The following is a 20,607-nucleotide window of genomic DNA, read 5'->3' as shown; positions in this document are numbered from 1 at the left end:
GAAAGCAATGCTGCCAATAGCACCACGCGTTACATAAGAGCTAAGATCACTTTGATATAGGCAACCTGTTAAACTTCTGAGATGACAATAAATTTAAAACTAATTCTTCAAATTTAATTTTTGTAGATTTTCTCTATTTCGTTTTGTATTTAATTTCGCTGGTAATAAGATCTTATAATAATTAGATAATTAAGATTTTCGATTTTTTTTAGATATCTTAATTTTATTCGTTTAGGTTTGCCTGAGATTCTTCGTAGTTGTTCTAAATATTTTAGAAGATATTCTTTATAATTTAGTTTTGTTTAAATTTGATAGATTCTTTTTGAATTCTCTAAATTCTCTTTTGGATCCTCTAAAATTTCGTTGAATTTTCTGGATTCTCTTTTGAACGCATCAAATTCTCTGAAATCTCTTTTGGATTCTCTAAATGCTTTTTGGATTCCCCAAAATCTCATTTGTATTCTTCAAATTCTTTTTGGATTCTCAAAATTCTCTTTAGATTTTCTAGAATCAAATCTCTTTTGGATTATCTAAATTCTCTTTTGAATGTTCTGAATTCTCTTTGGTTTACTTAAATTTTCTTTGAATGCTCTAAATTCTCTTTGGATTCACTAAATTCTATTTTGGATCCTCTAATTTTTCTTTGGATTCTGTAATATCTCTTTTGGATTCCCAGAATTCTCTTTTGAATGCACTAATTTTTCTAAATTCTCTTTCGAATGCTCTTAATTCTCTAAAATCTTTTTTGGATTCTCTAAAGTTTTTTTGGATTCTCTAAATTCTTCACTTAGGTTCTCTTTAGCCTGTTTGGATTTTCCTCAAATTTATGTTTGTTTTTATTACTCGTCTTGTATTTATTTAGGTTTATAAATTATTTTTTTATTTAGACTGTCCCAGAAGTCTCGCACTTTTTGATGGGAAAATTTATTATCAAATTCTGATGTTCAGTCAACCAACAATACAGTTGTCTATCATACAAGTTACAGTTGAACTTCGATTCGTCGTCTGACATTAATCCTTTTACAAGTTGGAATATCTTTGAGAGCTGTATCTTAAACACAGCCACATTAATATTATTATTTCCGCGCGAAAATTCAAACAAATGTATGAAACGAAGAAAAACAGGTAATCACGTCAATTTTTTGGGAAAGACGTAACAGAGTTTTTGTTATTCACGTAATCGTATTTAATTAGTCGGTCTGGAGGACAGTTGTGCAGTGGCTCTCGTCGAAGACACACGTGTTAACATTGCGTTTGTGAAAATAATGTAGTTAGTTTCTCGTGACTTTTCGATTATTAGTTTAAACACTTTTGCTTTTGTTTAAAGTTAATCGGTTTATATCCGTTTAATTTTCTTCGCTTCGGGATTGTGAAATAGCCTTTTTCGAATTTGCCGCTTTAATAGGTCCATTAGAGTACTCAATTTGGTGTCGTTTTCTATAAAAGAACTCAAAGTAGGAAATTTTGTTTTTTAAGAATTGGCAGAACTAACTGTTTCGTGTGTTTAATAAATTGCTGCGTGAATAAAAAATGTATCAATATAATTAAATTGTCCTTTGCGGCCAACAATAATTGTACCTCAATATAATAGATGTGAATACTGGCTGTGAGGTTACGTTACGTTAAGTCAAAGTTCAGTGATAGTGAACTCAATAAATGTCAAATTTTAAATTAAACTTGAAAATCAAGTGGCAAGTCGTGGTTACAAAACCATTACCAATCGTGTAAAACGAAAAGTCTTACAATTGGAAAATTTAAATTTTTTATTAAAAAAAGGGTGCAAATTCGAAAAAATAGTATAAAGGACTTGTTTTATAATCGCCTACGGCTCGTTTTGTACACCGGGAACTCGTGCACCAAATTGGCCATTATAAAACACGTCCTTTAATATACTATTTGTGTTCGCTGATCGTATTTGCTCGACCGCACTTTTGGAATTAAATAGTTGCAGGCTAGGTACTAGTGGATAGTTTACTTGTAGTCTTGTTCAAGATGTAAATTTTATAATTTTTTTTTGAAAAATGGTGAATGCGCCGGGATATTTTTTTATTTATAATTGCACTGAATTAATTACAAGCGAGCGTTCTGGGACAGCTTGTATCTATTTTACCAGAGGAATTAAAACGTGGTTTGATGGTGATAATAATTAAATGTGTTTATTTTAATTTTCCTTTATTATGACATTTCCTATAACCCACTCTACACTAGGACTAAATAAAATTCTTTGAACATTGTCTACAGTTACGAATGTCGCCAGAAATTCTAAGCCTCTGTAAAAATGGTGCAGATTACAACGGACGTTGGCCCACGCACGTAATAGATCAGACTTTTGTACAAAATATTTATAAAAATATAATGAAACTGCTCAACAATTTGAAAGTTTCCTAACTATCCTAAGGTCATAAAGAAAACTCGACCTAGCATAACAAAGTAACATTGGTCAGAAAGACCCTGTATATGATTCAGCTAAAGAGAGTCGAGAACTAGAATCCGCGAGCAACAACTAACAACATTTGTACTAAGATTTGTTGTGGCTCGTGGAAGAATGGACGAACAAAAATGTTTGACACGACTGAATTTCGGCTCTTAAGATTAATTGTGGCAGTTTGCTTGTCCAGTCCATGCCATCGTTCTTCGTCTTCTTGTGGGAAAAGCTGTGAGTTTCTACATGGTCACGAACTTTTCCTCACACAATTCCACTCAAAATTTAAGGCGATAAGTGTGAATAAATATGATTGTGTTCCTTTAGATATGTCGAGGATAAAGAAATTAACACCAAACGAAGTTTATTGAAAAAGTGAAAATGAGACAACTAGTCCAAGCTAAAACTACAGGTCAGTCTTGCTTTCAATCAAATGCAAAACAAAGTTTTATCGTCTTCAAAGCCCGTGTCACACCACACAAATGAAATGGGTTGTATTAGTATGTACAGAACCTTCTTTTGGAAGATCTACGATTCGAGACGACGAAATGGCATATGACAGGAACTCTACCTAAATTTGTATAGATAACTCCGTTTCCGTATCATATACCAAACACTTTTGCTAGTACTTGACATGCGTGATTATCCAAGGCCATAAGAATGTGGATAAGATACCGGTGAAGATGCCGGTGATGAGGGAAGCAGCAGCGAACATTCCCGCCGTCGCAGAAAAGCGGTCCTCCACAGTCCTGCCAACAAAATCATCCAATTAACCGCCCCTCATCTCCAATCCACTCACCGTGGCGTATACATCATAGCCAACGAGCTGAAGTACCCGCTGGACAAAGCCATGGTAATCGCCATGATCCAGTAGACCCAATCACTGTTAACATACACCGGGATATGGCGCTCCACCTCGTTCACTTGATAATTACAAAAGAAGAAAAACGGGATGTACAGAACTCTAAGAGTCACAAAAATCCACAAGTATTTGGGGCTAGGCTACGAAAACGTTATAGTCACGTGTTACAACCCCGCGTGCTAACTCACCCAATGGCACCAGCTGGTCAAAAAACTCCCAATCATAGCGAACACGTTAAAAGTCAAAAAACATGTGACTCCCGTGTAGAGTTTGTCAGTTATGAAAAAATTTTCGTCGCTACGCCGAATCCCTGGAATTACAGGATTAGAACGGGACTAAGGGGGCTAAACCTGATGATATTACCTACTTGCATGGCCGGGAATATCGAAAGAGTTACAAAGAAAGTAAAGAAAACATTGTATAGTTGAGGAAGGGACTTTTTCAAGACAAACAAGTAAGGTGGCCGCTGCGTCCTCCCTGAGTTCGCCTGTTTTCTTTGCTCGGCGATTTTCTTCTCGCGGAGCTCGTGGTGCCGATAGAAACGCTGAAAGTGTGTTGGTCAGTTTAAACGAACGCGGGGAGTGTGCCAGGTTGGGCAACTTAAAAAAATACGGTGGCTCTCAGCAGTGTTGCCAGGACAGAGTTTTCCCCGAATCTAGGGATTTTTAGATGAATCTAGGCGAATCTAGTGTTTAAATTTTGTGACAATTCTTGTTTGACATTCCGCAGGCGAATTGTAAAACGACCAATCACAGAGTCCATTTTAAATTTGGCGCCTACAAAAATTCATTGCGGAAAACATGCGGTTTGAGTCTGCCAGCTAAGCGGAAGTTTGAAAGATCCGCGAAATGATGCTTTGACTACATAATTAAGGAGTTATTTTTCAAAACTCAATAAATCCATTTCATAAATTTTGAGAAGGGATTATAAAAAACGTTAATTTGTACAATTTTATTCAAATTTACTTGAACTATTTTGGCATAAGAGGGTAACACAATGTTTTAGCAAGAGATTTTTCACTGAATAAAAAATACACCTTGTTAGATTTACCCAAAATAATCCCAATTTCACATCAAATCCAATATCAATCAAAATCGGATTGAAAAATAACTCCTTAATTATATTATACCTATTTACAGTAATTAATTAAAAAAAGGGCATTTTTTCGTTAGTAATTTCCAGAATGTTTTGACGTATGAAATTCTAGGGATTTTCTAGTCGGTTTAGGTTGCAAATGTCCACTTTGACAGTAATTTTTTTATTTCAGATTTGAATCTTGATGAATTAGCTTTGGAAATTTTGAGACGTCAAGGTTGGCATCATTGTCCCCCAAATTTTGACATTTGCCATTTTGACATGAAATTTGGTAAAGTTACAAGTGAAGTGCGCTGCTGTTTAAAAACGGTAAGAAATAAATTGAATTTCGACACATAACATTAACAGAACTTACATGATCGTCTTTTGTACCCTAAAACCCAATTCACACCGCTACAGGAACGAATTACACGATATTTTTTTTCCCTGGCAACACTGCGTTAGTTTTTCACTCACGTTTAGCGGTAAGGCGAAATACGTGTCGAAGCAAATTAAAAGTATGAAAAGCGCCGTGATGAAGTAGTAAATAGCGGCCATTTTTTTATTCGAAGTCATTGTGCTAGTGAGAAGTGAGACTACAGCTGTGAAAGTCCCACTAATGTTAGAGCCTAAAACCACAGCTCCTGTGTATTTGCCTGGCAGTTTAGCAGCCATACCAAAAATGGTGTTCTGGTATATACCATTAGCCACTGAAACAAACGACAATCTACAACGCAATTTTACACACAACGAGAACTTACTATTCAAAACAACTACACAAACCATTGTAACCCAAAAAAATTGAACTGGCCAATCACTCGTGTCTATCATTGCAAGAATAACAGTTACTATAAAAACGACTACTTCGATACTAATGCTCCAAACTATTCTCGTGGTCAAATTACCACTAAAAACGGAAGGAATGTTAGAAATAAAAACAACGAACAACGAAACTCACCCTATCTGTATAAAAATATTAAGCCAGTTGAAAAACACATTAGGAACTTGGGCCGCAAAAGTAAGATATTGCATAAAATTCGTGACATAAGGCGAGATCTCGCCGGTATATTCCTTCGACAGCTTGTGGTCTGTAAAATACTATCAAAACAAATTAATATACCACTCCTCCCTGAAGACTCCCATCACCTTGTCGGCAGTGATGAACATATTCCAAGGCATCAAAACTCCAATTCCATGGATCAAAAACGTTAAATATACTAAATGGTATTTATCGGGAGGCATGTTCAGTTGCAAACTAGCGTCGTCCATCGTCAAATTCCGAAAGTTCAATTCGTCTTCTGGTAAATTATTCTCTTCCCACGACGGTTGTAACTTCACCGGTTGCTGCGACTTTGGACGCTCGCCTTCCTCACCTTCAAACATAAACTTCTAGTTACGGAAATAGAAAACGTTTATTGTATTGATGATGCATCGGTAAATTTAATTTAATGTTTGCTAGGATGCACGCGGAATAAATGTGATGAGTCGAGGAGTGATAACAAACAAAATATTTATATTGTGCTGACGCGGAGATGGAAAGTTATGTAACTTCTTCGATAATGGCAGCAGGTGATGACTTTGGAACTTTCAGCGTTGGTGGTCTCATTACGGTTCATAAATCTCTTGAAAATGGAGGAAAACAAACACTTGACAAGCTAACTACAGGGTGTTCGGTTAAATAGTACGGTCAACTGATGTTGTTTTAATATCAACTTCGATACATATACAGTGTCCAATTTATCTGTTCACGTCCGAACATCTCTATTAACGCACTCCAAAAGGTAATAGTGTTGTTACAACATCAAATTACAAAGTTGGCAGCTACTTCCGGTGTAACTGTATGTATAACACCCTGTATAAGTGCTGCTAGATTTTCCACTCCATATGTTCTCAAAAGAGATTTTAGAAAATTTCATTTTTGGACAACCAAAAATGTTTACCTTTTCTTCATTAAAATTTGTATCTTTGTTAGTTTTTCAGCTATTACTATAAAATTTGGGAAAGTTACTATTTTTAAAGTGCTCATTATCTGTGCCAAAGCACAAAATTTTAGAACAAAAAATCGAGATTTTAGAAAATTTCACAAACCAACGTATGCAACCAGTAATACTTTCCGCGCTTAATGCCCCCATTATTTAATTTTCTCTGTTTTCCCACCAAAATTGGATTATCAATTATTTAAATCCGCCCCGGAGCGACACACTTTTAAACTCACCATGTTGCAAAGGCTGTGCCACCCCATTTTTCTCGCCATAAGGATAATCTCCCCTGTAGCTCATTTTGCTCTCTTCTCCTTCCAACAGCTAATGTGTATCAGTAAATCCTGGAAAAGCACGATAAGTAAATTTTCTCTTTATATTTCCCCACAATTTCAGACAACGTACTTAACCCACGTGTCTACTAACATTTAACCTAAAACTATCTTAAAATAGCCCACGAGTTGCGTCGCCACGCGTTTTGATTTTTTTTTTTTCAAGAAGGCACTCCTGGAATAGATGACGCCATTTCCGCTCCGAATTGGTAATGGAAGCTGCTTCAAATTCATCTTTGTGCGTCTAATTAAAACTGAGATGACAGTTATTGGAGTCGGAGATCAATTCAAATGAAATTATGCCAATACTGTTGAATTGGAGCAAAACGGCGAATCAGTTTATGTCGCGCGCGGCTTGTTTTACATTTTAATTTCCGTGGGCTAAAAGCATGGGGAGGAAGTCGTTGTTGCACACTGATGGTTCTACTTTAGGGCTGGGGATTAACTTATTGAGCGCTAGAGCGTGTTTGGGTATCAATTTTAATTAAATTTTCAACAGGTCCAAAACGCCGAAATTCCGCGGTTGTGGCAACAAATTATTTACCTTACAAGTTGCAAAAAAAACACAATCGATTTTTTTCGCCCGGTGTGCATCGCCGGCGGATTATTACTATCTCATTATTTAATCTCCCACCATCAATTTAAACAGTTTCAGGGTCGGCTTCAGCAATTACGTTGTAAACACAAAAATTGGTTCAACGAGATGTTCTTTTATTTTATATTTTATGAGACTCAGCGGTTTTACGTGCTGGTGGCGCTGCAACTTCTTTTATGTTTGACAGATCGGGCGTTCAACTAAATTTTCCGTTTAGTTGTCATGATGTCATTTTGAATGTCGCAGTTTAATTTAATTTACATGTTTTTATACAGGTGTTCCAAAATTGCCGCAAAAATGACAAAGATTGATAAGTTTTTTTCATATAGCAAGTAAAAGTGACGTTGTGTTACCTCCAACTGTCAGTAACTGTCAAACGGCTAAGTTAAACCAAGCCCTACGTTCAAAATCAAAATCATGACTAAAACTGTCAACTTTCTTCAGTCGATTGCACGCTTATTTTTGGAGTTATTATACCTCATTTTACGCAGAATTTTGCGCAGATTCCAAATCTGGGATTTATATTCAGATCCGACAACAAATAACTGAGTTATGGTCGATCAAAATTTCGGAAAGTTGATTTTCATTTTTTCTAATTTTTAAAGTTAAATATCTCGGAAACGATTTGAGATATTAAGATGCGGTTTGCGCCATTCTTTTTCTCAGCTCTTTTTACGTTAGAAAATGTTCTCATAAGCCCAAAATTCGATACTCGATTTTTCGCAAAAAAAATTGCGACTCAATCGATGAAAATTTTTCATTTTTTTTATTTTTGGCCATAGCTTGTAAACTATTTGTCCGATCGATTTCAAATTTGGCCACTAGATAGATTTCGAGCTCCTCTTTCGATTGTTGTATAATTCAAAACTATTAAAGGTCGTTTTCATTTTGAAAACATTGATTGAAAATCACCCTAAAATGACGTTTTCAAAACAGTTTTTGGCCAATACCTCGTTTATTTATTAAGCAAACTCAACAAATTTGGGTCTCATTTTACGCAGAATGTCACGCTGAATCCAAAAACATGAGAATTTTTGAATTTACGTCAACAAATAACTGAGTTATGGTCGTTTGAATTTTTGGGTTGTCGGCAGAGGGCCAAATTTTTGAAGGTGCTCGATATCTCGGAAACTATTACAGATATTGAGATGCGGTTTTCGCCATCGTTTTTCTCGCGATTTTTTAGCTAAGAATTCGTTCCTAGATTTTCCAAATATCAAAAATTTGATGTTTTCGAAAAAAAGTTTTTATGACTAGCGTCAACAGTTGATGTTAGAAAGCCATTTAAAAGCGACACACGTTAATTGTCCATGGATAACTACAGGTGGAATTTATTTGCACACCTGTTACATCTGATTTTTCAAAGATCCAAACCAGCAATCATTTACTGCAGTTGTCTATAATCAAGCGCAATAAGTCGATTTTTCGCGCCGAGAAAGTGCCTTTCCATGTTCTAGAATGCACCCACTCTGACAAATAACTGTCATAAAGAGCAGTTATTTCAACCTGAATAACGAATGATTGATCATAGAAATACCCACTTATATAGTTGGCGCACCTGCTTCCGGAAAGACCTACCAATTCACTTTATTCGTGACAATTTTTTTTTCACTCCCAAGTGTGGGAAATGACGATTTTTTTAATTGGATGAATAGTTAATCCGACACCCAATCGCGAGGCTGATTTTATTGATAAAACCGCGATTGGTCGAGAAATATAACAAGAAACTTGAGAACTGTGATACAATTGGGTATTCGGACTATTAATCGACGATTTTAATTCGAAGGTCGGGCTATAAAACTCACTTTTATTGTCTTTTTAATCGCGATAATAAGCGCTAAAATAAATAGGGATATAAAGATTGTCACGTATTTTAATTGTCAATTAAAATAATGAAGTTATCTGTGAAGAAAATGTTTTGTTCGATCAGAGGTTCTCAACCTGTGCTCACAAATTCAGACCTCGATCTTCTGATTGCTTATCAATATTTACAATAAACAAACTTCCAACCCAAAATAACATTGAGATAATCCTCAAAAATTGATAATCCTCGGAGTTCACCGATATTTTTCCAATGTCAGCAACAATTTAAGTGTTACCTGCAGTCGCGTAATATTTTGTATGTAAATATGTAATGACGACAAACAGTTGGCGACTTCCATGCGATAAGAAACATCAATTCAGCAAAAATTTGACTCGGTTAAATGGGGCGTTTATTTAGGAATGACAGTTGGTAGTCCTGTTTGATTTTCAAAAAAAAATTTGAGAACTACTGGGACACTTCCTAGAATATATCGCCTAATGCTATTCGTTGAATAAACAATGAGAAATCATATTACAAACATTACAAACAACACGATTGTCTCAATGCAATCAATATTAAAAATGAGACCACTGCACCGAGAGCAGTAACCATTACAGAAAATACCCACGATTTTCCACGTGGGAGTTTTCCGCTCCCTTCATTTTCCATTTTTTTATTTCCCTCTGTAATTTAACCCGAGTTTTGGCGCGAAGAAATCATCCCCTCAAACCACCTTCTTCGATGCAGTCACCCCTAATCTCACCCGCCCACTTTTATTATTGACGGCAAAAGACAAGGTTAGAATTTCAATAGGAATACTTACATTTTTCTAAATGTGACCCCTGTTACTATCAAAATTTTCGTTCAAAACCACGCATTGATAAAACACGTGCTTTTCGCATTGATAAAACGAAAACATACAGACAACTGCAACGTACGACAACCGTTAAGCAGCCATTACCGATTCTTCACCCCACCTCTTTCCCTGTCTTTCTCTTGGTGCGGTTTTCTCGCTCTCTGAAAAAAGGGGGATGGAGAGATTGGAGAAAGGGGTGAAATCGGGACTTTTTGCCGGCGAGGGTTTATCGCAGGGATTTTTTGTTCTAATTTCAGTAATATTAATTGTATTTCTATTAATTTGACTGGCTTTTGTGAGAAAATGTTTATCTGTCAAATTTGTTTATTGACATTATCAATAAGCAACATACGAATCTATCTCAGACTTACGTTAGTTAGGGTACTTGCTTCTTCAGGAGTGAAAATTTCTAATCGATCAAGATTCCATAGAACAAAACACTCAAAAACGTGTCAACTCACAGTTATCCTAACAATTAATAACAGAAAAAATCAATTTCATCTCTAAATCTCACCTTATCGGTCATAAAAAGTTGACAAATCCCTTGTTATTTGTTATCTGCAGTATTTAATCGACTGTTTTATTGTGGTTTCAAAATAAATTCTAAAACATTTCAAATCACCGCCAACTTCAAACAGTTGCGTTGCCAACATAACAGCACAAATTCCCCAATGTCAAAACCATCCGACCATGCTCCTCGATTTTTAGGTTAGAAACCAAGTTTTGATAAAATCGCGAATAAACTTCCAGGACATGTTGTCACGGGGCTGCGCCCCCGTCTCTCTTTCATAAAAATGTTTACAAATGAGAAAATATCAATTTTGTACGGCTCCCAAACGGGAAACGCTCAAGACTTGTCCGAGCGAATTTGGCGAGAATCAAAACGCTTCTACTTCCGAAGCTGCGTGAAACCTATGGACGATTATAATGTCTTGGAGCTCATAAGTGAAAAGTGTGTAATTTTCGTGTGTTCGACGACTGGTCAAGGTGAAGAGCCGGAAAATATGAGGAACTTTTGGAAGTTTTTGCTTCGGAAAAGTCTCCCCGTGGACTCTTTAGCTGGCTTGAAGTAAAAAATTCATTTCGGGGCGCCCCCACTCTAATGGTTATTTTTAGATACGCTGTGTTGGGGCTGGGGGACTCCAGCTACACTAAATTTAATTTCGCGGCAAAGCGATTACATAAGAGATTGTTGCAATTGGGGGCCCAAGCGGTGGTGCCTTTGGGGCTGGGTGATGACCAACACGATTTGGGGTACGACGCCACTGCGGATCCATGGATTGAGTCTTTGTGGGGGAGTCTCGTTAATATTTACCCCCTGCCATTAGGGGTTGAGCCCCTATCGAAAAATCAACCGGTGGTTCCACGGTAATACCGACAAATCTCTTGTTCCAAAGTATCATTGTCATTTCAGCTGGAGCGTCCATAGTTCAATTGATAACAAGAAAAATGCTTCTATTTACTATTCAACTAAACAAGACGACGATTTCACGGTCACCGTGCTTGATAACAGGCGAACTACTCATGTTGACCACTTTCAAGACGTGCGGCTAATCAGATTAGGAACTGAAGGTCAAACGTACGCGCCGGGGGACGTCGTTCTCTTACGCCCCAAAAACCTCCAGTGGCAAGTTGAGGCATTCCAAACTCTCCTAAAATCGCACAATTTGGATTTCGAAGGGAGTTTAAAACTCGCTGAAAATGACCCCGACGTGCCTCTACCAGCAGTCCTTAGACAAAACCTCACCTTCCAACAACTCTGCGATGAGTATTTCGATTTAATGTCAATCCCTAGAAGACGCACCTTCGAGGTGTTGGCTCAACTCACCGACAGCGAGTTGGAGAAAGAGAAATGTTTAGAGTTTACCACGGCGGAGGGTCAAGACGACTTGTACACGTACTGTAACAGGCCGAAAAGAAACGTGGTGGAAGTCCTTCAGGACTTCCCGCACGCCACTAAGAACTTGACGAAAGAAATGCTGTTTGAGATCTTGCCGCAGATTAAACCACGCGAGTTCTCCATAGCCAGTAGTTGTAAAATGCATGAGAACGAAATTCACGTCCTTCTGGCAGTGGTGAAGTACAAGACGAAGCTAGTAAAAGAGAGATTCGGGTTGTGTTCAAACTACTTGGCGGAGATGAAAAGCGGCGACAAGATTTCTGCACGCGTGAAAAAGGGGAGTTTCAGGTTCCCGACCGATCCAGTAAGCTTGGAAAATTTTTGAAGACTAAATAAACATTGACACTTTCAGGACACTCCAGTTATCATGGTAGGCCCTGGCACCGGTGTCGCCCCCTTCCGCAGCTTCATTTTCGAGCGAGCGAAAGAAGGCGCCGCCTCGGCTCACAATTTGGTGCTGTTTTTTGGGTGTCGCAACGAAAAGAAGGATTTTCATTGTGGGGAGGAGTTTTTCCAGCTGCAGAGGGATGGGAAGCTCAACTTGATTCCAGCGTACTCCAGGGATCAGGAGCACAAAATGTACGTTTGTGATCAAAATTCTAGGCAGGCCAGCATTTTGAACGTATGTCGGGTTCTTGCTCGAAAACTGTCAGATCTCTCCAATATCTAGTTTTGATTAGGCAAAATTGTCGCGGTGGTGTTAGTTACGACATACTTTTCTCAAGGCCAACTGCGAATATTTCTGTACTTGAGAGCAAAAATCGATTAACTCCAAAATTCGCATTTTTAGAGAGCGGCAAAAATTATTGGCTGCTACAGGAAAATGCAGAAAGAAATAAACAGACTTTTTGAAAAAATAAATAACAAAATTGAAGCTGTAATTACGGACAAAAATTTAAAACATTGAACAATAGAGAGATATCAATAATAGTAAATGGAGTTAGTCTGTTTTCCTTCCAAACGACTGTGGCTTAGTTTAGAAATGCTAATAGCTCCATTTTTTTTTCGAAATTATTTTTTATGAAACGTAATGTAAAGTGAATATCAATTATTTCACAATATAATTTGCTGATAGAAAAGCTTGAAATTGTCAGGCAGCTCTACTCATAAAAGTTTTGTCAAATTTTTAATATAAATTTAACAAATATGTAACAACAAAATACACAATACAACATTAAAAATTAAACAATAACAAACCAATTAACGAAGAAACTTCAAAAAATCTTCAGCTTCAGCGCTTTTTTTTAATATTCTTTACACTCATGCGGAATATATTTTTGAAGCGACATAATTGCGAGTGTTTTCAAAGTTTCCAAAACTTCTATTTCTTTTGCACGGCTACTTTGATTTATTACTAGTGAGTTAATACTTTTTCTAATTTGTATTTTTGCGATTTATTGATTTTTTTATACGTATCATCGCAAACATGTTTTGATAATCCGATATTAACTCATTTTACCTAAAAATGGAGTTAAGCTGTTTTCGCTCTCAGGTACAGATTTATGACCAATTTTTCCTTCTGTTTTAGATATGTGCAGCATAAAATTGTGGAAAATCGCGATGTGGTTTGGGAACTACTCAACCGAGGCGCTCAGATTTTCGTAGCGGGAAGCGCCAAGTCGATGCCTCAAGAAGTCCGAAATGCTTTCATTGAAGTTTGCCGGAAATCGGGAGGTTTGACGTTTGACGACGCCGAGAAGTTTATAGCCACCATGGAGAAACAAAACAAGTACCAAACCGAGTGTTGGTCATGATTTTAGTTCAATTGTTTATAAATTTTAATAAAACGTCTTGTTTAATACATTTTTTATTCGGGGAAACCCGCTTCCACAAAACGGCGGGAAATTTGAAATAAGCCAAACCTCTTGACACTGCGGCAATAATCTCCTCTTCAGTTCCAAGTAATGCACAATACCGCAGTAATTTATTACTTCCATTAAGTAAATAGCCTCGCAACATGAAAACCCGCGTTTTTGATTCATTTAGCTCAATAATGCTTCTTAGCAACGCGATTTATTTGTATCGTGTCGCCATAGAAACGGCAAATTGTAACGATGTTTCGCCGTGTAAAAATAATTTCTAATCACCATTTGCATGTCGATGACGAAGACGATAAAATGTACGACAATCAACCCCGAAAAACGACGATAAATTAGCGTGAGAGTGCATTTCCTAACCGTCTGATGTCGAGGAATATTCAAACGGTTACAAAATGGTTACCTGTGGACGTAAAAGGAGCAGACACCGCGTTCCAAGACTGCAAAGACTTGAAGCGGACGTCCACGAATCTGCTCATGCGGATTTCGGTGGTGTTGGAGAATCTGAAGAAGAAGTATACGAAGATGCACAATTGTATGCAAAACGAACTGAATATCCAGGTGAGTTCGCACGTTCATCCAAAGCGCTGATGGGGTTTTTAAGGAGTTGGAAGATATCAGCTTGACTATGGACGTTATGGTCGCGAGTTTTAGTCTCGTTTTCCAAAAAATGAATCTTGAGAGTCTTTCGTTGGTCATCACGGATCGGGTGAAGATATGGAAGGATATTTTGTGGAAAATTAAACTGAGGATTTGTTACTACGTCCAGGAGCTCATCAACGAGATCGCCTATTTGTTTATTTATTACGGCGAACATCTTTTAATGTTGACGCTACGAATATCCACTGCTTATAACAGTTTATTGGCTATGGATTCGAAATTCGGGATCCCAAAAAACATGAGTATTTGTAATAACTCTTGTCCGTATTTATTCTTCCCTTTGCGCAAAGTCTCAGTTTCGCGTCTTCTTCAAATAGTTTCGAGCAACCGAGCCGAGCTTTGTTGCCACAAACTCATCGATTGTCTCCTTGAAACTTACAAGTTGTACGAAACCAACGATGACGACAACAGTTCGGACAATTCAAGCTTTGAAATATACAGAGCGTTGACTAAACATATGTCTCCTCCTGATCCTTCCGAACTCACCAACAAAAACAAAGTGTTGAATTTCGAAGGTGGTAACAACGAGACGTTCCTCAGCATCGAAGAACTGATCAATTACGAAGAAAAAAACGTCTTGGATTTGTTAGACATGGTGCTCAAAGTCTCCCCAGCGATGTTAGGCAACGACGGAGTCAAAAAGACCAAGAATGGGACGAAAATCAGCTCGAAAGCTCGCGAGAAAGTTTTGGATTACTACGAACAGATTCTTTGGGGGGAAGTCGGGAACTTCTTAGAACACATAATTCTTTGGTGGGCAGCGAGCCCCCTCTCGGCGAGGTCCCCCCACAGCAGCCAACATTTACGCGAGTGGATAATCCAGTTCATCCCCACAGCGGAAGTCCCAGTGGTGGTTCTATCGGCACTGACGAGTCTTTCGGATGCTTTGGGGGTTCACGTGACTCTAACGTCTTGGGACCAACATTTCAGACTGGCATTGGTGGCGTCCAAATCCGGGTACAACGCAGAAACCGGAAAATTATTTTGTAATGTTTTACAGGATTTAGTAATGTTGTCTAATCAGTGTGAGGTGACGCCGGATTGGATCATCGGCGCCCCCTTAGAAGAGTTGCCTTTAGTGGAGCAGATTCCAGTGCTCCATCGACTAGGTGAGAAAACCCCTGAAGACAACGGAGTAATTGAGTTTTTAGATCACTCTATACACACCTCGCGACTTTGGGCGGCGAGCGAAACCAAAAAAATCGCCAATAATTGGAACGTGGACGCCTTCTTCATGATCACACACGCCGATATTCTCAACTGTCTTGGTCAATTGAACTTGTTGCGTTTCGCCGACCACACCGTCACTATTGAAAAGGGCGGTTTAGGTGTCCACGTGCAAGTCTGCACGTTGATGAGGGCCAAATTAGTGTCCGAAGTCAACGAAAACATCAGCAAACTAAAGGTACTGAAAATTGAACCGAAAAATTGCGAGATTCTTTCCTTTTAGGCTACACCTAATGAGTGTGTGCAGAACCTCGCCAGTATCTGCCGGACAATCAGTCTTGCCAACCTCCAGATGATTTTCCCTCAGCCTAGTTACTGGCGGAAGACGTCGACGCATCTCCCTGAAAAACCGACGCCTTATGTCGACAAATATTTAGGTGGGATCAGCGCCGAAGTCACAGTTGGAAGAGAATTTGATTCGAAAAAAATTCTCTTCCGGTGAGCTGTGAGGCGTTTAATCTCTATTGTTTTTGCAGATCGGATTCTCACTCCGATTCTAGAAGCCACCGAGGACCACGTCATTAGCAATATGATCCTACAAATCATGTGCGAGTCGTGGCTGGACCACATCTACATGAACAAAATCAAGTTTTCTCAACACGGCGCTTGTCAGTTGTTGTGCGATTTCGGCTATGTGGAGACGTGGCTGGTGAACTGTTCTGTAATAAGTCAAAATATGAGGAAGAAAATGGTCAAAAACGAGGTCTTGAGGAGGTGTGAGGGTGTCGGCAGGTTACTCCTGAGGTGTCCGGGAGAACAGATCAAGATGGTGGATAAGAACAAGAAACGTAGGTCTGTGAATTTGTTGTGTTGGTATAAAAGGTTGGTTGTAGCTGCGACGAACTCCCCGGAGAAGAACGAGCTGATGCCGGCGGAGATGTACGTCCCCAACCAAGAGCAGTGGCTGGAGCTGCGCGCTATGAAAAAGAAAAACCTCTTTGCCACCCCATTATGTTGCGGGAAATTTTAGTTCTGGTGTTAAAAAAATAATAGAAACTCGTCCGAGAAATTTATTGTTCTCTGTTTGTCGGTTGGTGATTATTGCCTAGCCGTTGCACAAAATGTCTCGGTAATCCTATATCAATCAAATCCTCACTCTTCGACTCTACAATATGAGGACTGTAATGTAGAACGGCCTCCCAACAAATTTCGCTAAGTTTAGGTATGCACAGCCATGTTGAATACATACAATTACTTCTTCCAATATCATCATCGTTATTTGTACAAATACCACCAAAAATGTACAATCGTCCTTCAGGCGTCGCCGCTGCGGCGTGAAAATAAATAGGAAACGGTAAGCGACACTTGTCGAAATACGTCCATTGGAACGTTTTCAAATCGAGGCGCCAGAGGTCGTCGAAGACGTTTTCGCCGTCATGACCTCCTGTGATGAACACTTGGATGCCGTGATCTGTGGTGATCTGGACGGCACCGTGGCAGCGACGCGGTTGCGGAATACCTGAGACAAGCGTCTCGTAATTAGAAAAATTGTATATTAATAAACAAGGGACCAACTTATCAGTTTTTTCCCGTGGGTGAAGATTATCGTCCCGAGTGAAGGGAAAAAAAACACGTTGATCCCCAGGCAATTATGCTACTTTTTCATGTCGTCGAAAGATATAATCTCAAAACTTCGACTGCAAGATTGACAAATTCACATAAATAAGTTGGCCATGACGTACTTTTTTAATTTGACGTGACGTGAAATTTTATGAATCTAGAGGCAGAAATGATTCGTTTTATTACTATGCCAGAGTTCATTACTATCGGCCACTAATTTAATCATAATAACAAAAAATACTAAATTAAAATTTTATTCCTAATAAAAAATTAAAACAAATAAAAATAAAAAAAAAGAAATTAAAAAGTTGAGTTGGCAGCAACCCCTAGCGATTTTTATCAATAATAGTTGGCAGCAATAGCGTTTGACCTTGATCGAACTGTGGCATCCGAAGCTAATCGTGTTGCGCAAGATTGCCAAAACTTGTTAAATCTCTATTGAAATCTTTCTTTTGCAGCAAATTTTTAATTAAATATTGATTAATACACTCAACTTTGACAACGCGTTAACCTGAAAAATCGCTACATTCAATTTTTCCCTAATTTTATCCTTAAAGTATTGAAAGTCTGATTTACACCTAAGAATTTTCGAAAATTTACACAGGAGAGTGGACTGATAGCAGTGAGCCGCGCTTTAGACGACAACACGTGACAAAGGACACTTTTGTCTCGTGTTTCATACAAGATTTTTTATAATTCAGTAATAATAACGCATCAAAATCTCGTAAACGCACTTTTTATAACTCCATAGTTAATTAATGAACTTCATTTATCAACTGAAAAGATGTTTTATAACTGAATTAGGAAATTTAGGTATTTGACCAATCACACTAGAATCTCTCAGAACAAGTGTCAGCGTTTTGGGACACCTGTATAAGAGTATGACGACACATTTTATTCATGCAAACATATTTTTAAAGTAAACAAAAGGGTCATTATACTCGAATATAATACAATATTTTATCCAAAATCCCTATTATGTGGTTGTAATTGAAAAGAATGCCTGAAGTCACAGCAATGACAAATTAATTAGCGTTTATATGCGTGCTTGTAATGAAAATGTGGCATGACGTTACTTTATATGTCTAGACAGTAATAGGATACTTTATACGCCTCTAATGAGTGACTAATGGGCCACTTTATTTGTAAATCTTGGATAATCAGTGAGGTAAGTTGAATCTATCTACGAGTGATTAAAATTCAGATTACCTCAGAAGTGCAGTACACGATTTTTTCAAATTTCACGAAACCGTAAAATTAGAAATCAATCGTCAATTTTGACATAAAATGCAAACAGACAGTGCGTTTTCTAACGTCAAAATTGACAAAAAAATTTTACCCACCTCGGTTGGTGTCCCTGATGGTCTTCTGGGGGTACCACACTTGCTTTTCCAGACTAAAAACTGGAATGTAGTTGAAATCAAAGGCCAAAAGGGCTGTCCCTCCTCCAAGGACGTAGATGTTTCTATTATCGAAACCGACTTCGTGGCGGTAGCGTCCCAAGGGTTCGTATTCGCTGATTCCGCGACATACGTAGACGATTTCCCAGACTAGAGTTTTCAGATTTAACCTGAAAAGGCGCTATTGTTAAGACATCGATTGTTGTTTATTTCACAACTTTCTTAATAATTACGTCAATTTTATTATCCCGGATAATTAAAACCAGAAACTGCAGCATAACAATCTAATTCTTAAATGATTTACAAGCGATTGAATCATTTAAGAACCACCTGTTTATGCATACAATTAGCCGGTTGCATTCTGACCGCAGATTACATAACTCGAGCCGCTACAGTTAATGCAGTTCAGTGAGAAAGTGCATTTTTTGGCAAGGGACTGCACCGATCGATTCGATTGCAACAGAGCATTTCCCAACAACATCTGACCAAGTTTCTCCAACCAGCATTTGCTAGATTATAGAAACTTGGATTACGTAAGTTTGAGATAAAGACGATTCGATTTAATTTCGGAATGAACTTGCGATTTTTGTTTGGATAAAAAGTTAGTGAGTAGAATCTTCTTACGAAACGTGACCTTAAACTTTCACAGTTAATGCACTTGGTTTACAGCTGAACGCTCATTAAACAAAGGAATGGATTAGGCAATTGCGTTTTAGTGCGTGTTTATTGGTCTGGAGCGTTTTTCTAACTTGACCTATAAAGAACTAGGGTATATTAAAAAAAAATCAAGTTGCTTTGCACTTTGCGTACGGGACGTACTTTGATTCTAACGTCGTCATTTTTTCCGGAGAAATGTCAATATTTTTAAACAGGTTTCTTGCGCCATTTCAAAACGGCCATTAACTACATTTTTGTGACACTTTATTTGCATTTGCGACTACATACACACTTGATAGGTGAAAGTCAGAATTTGATTAATGAATGATATGCAATTTTACTTAAAATTATTTGCCAACTGAGATGTAGTTGTGCAAGGAATTAAAATGTAGAACGCAACGACCATATCAGCGAAGCAAGCTCTGAATGTCGCAATTGAAAAAAAAATGAAGGGATAAGTTACGACCTACGTCTTCATTACAATGCGACTTTTTGAACTGTTTGGCTTTTGGTCAGCTTTCCCCAAGAAACCTTGAAAACCAATCTGCCTAACCTTGACTCTAATAAGACTCGTTTTGTGGTTTTTACACAACTCTACCTGTGAATATCACATGTATATTGAAGTCCTGTAGTCCCTCCAATGGTATACAAATAGTCATTATGGTAAATTAAAGCTTGGCCATAAGCAGGTAAAGGCATTTGTCCTGTGGTGTGGACTTCATCCATAAGGCCCTCGCTGTCATTAACCCGGCAGACAAACAATTGGTTACTACATCGGAAACCAAACGGGGAGCCTGTGCCCCCATAAACCTACAAATCGTTTTAAACACCCCCGTAACTTGACCAAATAACTCACCATGAGGACATTTTTATGCAGAATTAGAGCATTTGATGCCAATTCCAGGGGTAACGTGTGGCTGTTGGGATACCGCGTCCATTCTTTCCTGGCGAAATTAAACCTCCACAGCTCTTGGAAAAGGGGGTACGACTGTATCCATACCTCGTCATTTTCGCTTTCATCAATAATCAAAGGGTTGTACCCACCAAAAGAGTAAAAGTTGGCTGAATCAGCCCCAATCCTATGGCCACTTCTGGGGTAAGGCACTTTACTCTTTTTACTCGGTTTTATTTCTTCGTACTGAAAAGGCTTAAATGCGTAGGCTGAGATGGTACTTGGACTGTTGTCACCACTTGCACTGATGTTAGTCATTGTTGAAAAGAAACTCAAGAGATTCTTCAGAATCTGATAGAAAATTTTCGAGTACATTTGGAACACACATCGTACGCACCACACGAGAATTTCAATGTAAATAAAACCATTTTGAAAGATTAAATTGTTTCACAACGAAGTTGAAGGTTACCACAGCGAGCTGACGGATGACGTAATTGACAGTGACAGGAGACGTGCTTCGACCAGAGGCCCTCAAAAGTTTCGTACCAACATTTTTTCTCGATGAACTAT

At 38.2% G+C, this 20,607-nt stretch overlaps 4 protein-coding genes across 5 annotated transcripts; 2 read left to right on the top strand and 2 right to left on the bottom strand.

Annotated features, from left to right (window-relative positions):
- Positions 1-2,769: 2,769 nt before the first annotated feature.
- Ent2 (Equilibrative nucleoside transporter 2) lies at positions 2,770-10,067 on the bottom strand. The gene is made up of 10 exons (XM_088044815.1): positions 9,892-10,067; positions 6,574-6,681; positions 5,505-5,731; positions 5,317-5,456; positions 5,120-5,265; positions 4,836-5,068; positions 3,648-3,828; positions 3,473-3,594; positions 3,222-3,424; positions 2,770-3,171 (listed from the first exon to the last, which is right to left on the bottom strand). The coding sequence occupies exons 2-10, from the start codon at positions 6,635-6,637 to the stop codon at positions 3,045-3,047; spliced, it is 1,443 nt and encodes a 480-aa protein (XP_087900941.1). The 5' UTR covers positions 6,638-6,681; positions 9,892-10,067; the 3' UTR covers positions 2,770-3,044.
- Positions 10,068-10,596: 529 nt separating this feature from the next.
- LOC148169055 (NADPH-dependent diflavin oxidoreductase 1) lies at positions 10,597-13,623 on the top strand. Its single transcript, XM_088044814.1, has 5 exons — positions 10,597-10,993; positions 11,041-11,292; positions 11,339-12,128; positions 12,177-12,403; positions 13,353-13,623. Exons 1-5 carry the CDS (start codon positions 10,719-10,721, stop codon positions 13,576-13,578), a joined length of 1,770 nt encoding a protein of 589 aa, XP_087900940.1. The 5' UTR covers positions 10,597-10,718; the 3' UTR covers positions 13,579-13,623.
- Positions 13,624-13,819: 196 nt separating this feature from the next.
- On the top strand, positions 13,820-16,498 carry LOC148169054 (uncharacterized). 2 transcript variants are annotated; one of them, XM_088045291.1, is made up of 5 exons: positions 13,820-14,202; positions 14,246-15,706; positions 15,752-15,905; positions 16,005-16,316; positions 16,362-16,498. In XM_088045291.1, exons 1-5 carry the CDS (start codon positions 14,008-14,010, stop codon positions 16,496-16,498), a joined length of 2,259 nt encoding a protein of 752 aa, XP_087901417.1. In that variant the 5' UTR covers positions 13,820-14,007. The 2 variants fall into 2 exon arrangements, with proteins under 2 accessions (XP_087901417.1, XP_087901416.1); XM_088045290.1 differs by having other exon boundaries at positions 13,821-14,202; positions 14,246-15,410; positions 15,453-15,706; positions 16,005-16,498.
- Positions 16,499-16,524: 26 nt separating this feature from the next.
- On the bottom strand, positions 16,525-20,554 carry slim (scruin like at the midline). The gene is made up of 4 exons (XM_088045292.1): positions 20,002-20,554; positions 19,744-19,955; positions 18,432-18,658; positions 16,525-16,987 (listed from the first exon to the last, which is right to left on the bottom strand). The coding sequence occupies exons 1-4, from the start codon at positions 20,410-20,412 to the stop codon at positions 16,539-16,541; spliced, it is 1,299 nt and encodes a 432-aa protein (XP_087901418.1). The 5' UTR covers positions 20,413-20,554; the 3' UTR covers positions 16,525-16,538.
- Positions 20,555-20,607: the final 53 nt, after the last annotated feature.

Source organism: Gnatocerus cornutus, chromosome 9, assembly GCF_029298725.1.
Source record: "Gnatocerus cornutus isolate USDA-ARS CGAHR chromosome 9, icGnaCorn1.1, whole genome shotgun sequence".
Lineage (NCBI taxonomy): Eukaryota > Metazoa > Arthropoda > Insecta > Coleoptera > Tenebrionidae > Gnatocerus > Gnatocerus cornutus.
Note: the sequence above shows the minus strand (reverse complement) of the source record. Positions and strands in the feature narration are given on the sequence as shown.

What these genes read in the sequence shown, in the direction of transcription:
- slim (XM_088045292.1), bottom strand. Translation starts at nt 20,412, where the DNA reads ATGTACTCGAAAATTTTCTATCAGATTCTGAAGAATCTCTTGAGTTTC. An exon ending in TGCATAAAAATGTCCTCATG is followed by an intron (nt 19,956 to 20,001) that starts GTGAGTTATTTG and finishes AACGATTTGTAG; the next exon opens with GTTTATGGGGGCACAGGCTC. An exon ending in CATCAGGGACACCAACCGAG is followed by an intron (nt 16,988 to 18,431) that starts GTGGGTAAAATT and finishes CGCTTGTCTCAG; the next exon opens with GTATTCCGCAACCGCGTCGC.
- LOC148169055 (XM_088044814.1), top strand. Translation starts at nt 10,719, where the DNA reads ATGTTTACAAATGAGAAAATATCAATTTTGTACGGCTCCCAAACGGGA. An exon ending in AATCAACCGGTGGTTCCACG is followed by an intron (nt 11,293 to 11,338) that starts GTAATACCGACA and finishes TTGTCATTTCAG; the next exon opens with CTGGAGCGTCCATAGTTCAA. An exon ending in AGGGATCAGGAGCACAAAAT is followed by an intron (nt 12,404 to 13,352) that starts GTACGTTTGTGA and finishes CTTCTGTTTTAG; the next exon opens with ATATGTGCAGCATAAAATTG.
- LOC148169054 (XM_088045290.1), top strand. Translation starts at nt 14,008, where the DNA reads ATGTCGAGGAATATTCAAACGGTTACAAAATGGTTACCTGTGGACGTA. An exon ending in AAAACGAACTGAATATCCAG is followed by an intron (nt 14,203 to 14,245) that starts GTGAGTTCGCAC and finishes GGGGTTTTTAAG; the next exon opens with GAGTTGGAAGATATCAGCTT. An exon ending in TTATGTCGACAAATATTTAG is followed by an intron (nt 15,906 to 16,004) that starts GTGGGATCAGCG and finishes TTGTTTTTGCAG; the next exon opens with ATCGGATTCTCACTCCGATT.
- Ent2 (XM_088044815.1), bottom strand. Translation starts at nt 6,637, where the DNA reads ATGAGCTACAGGGGAGATTATCCTTATGGCGAGAAAAATGGGGTGGCA. An exon ending in AATATTTTTATACAGATAGG is followed by an intron (nt 5,266 to 5,316) that starts GTGAGTTTCGTT and finishes TTCCGTTTTTAG; the next exon opens with TGGTAATTTGACCACGAGAA. An exon ending in TTGTGTAGTTGTTTTGAATA is followed by an intron (nt 5,069 to 5,119) that starts GTAAGTTCTCGT and finishes CGTTTGTTTCAG; the next exon opens with TGGCTAATGGTATATACCAG.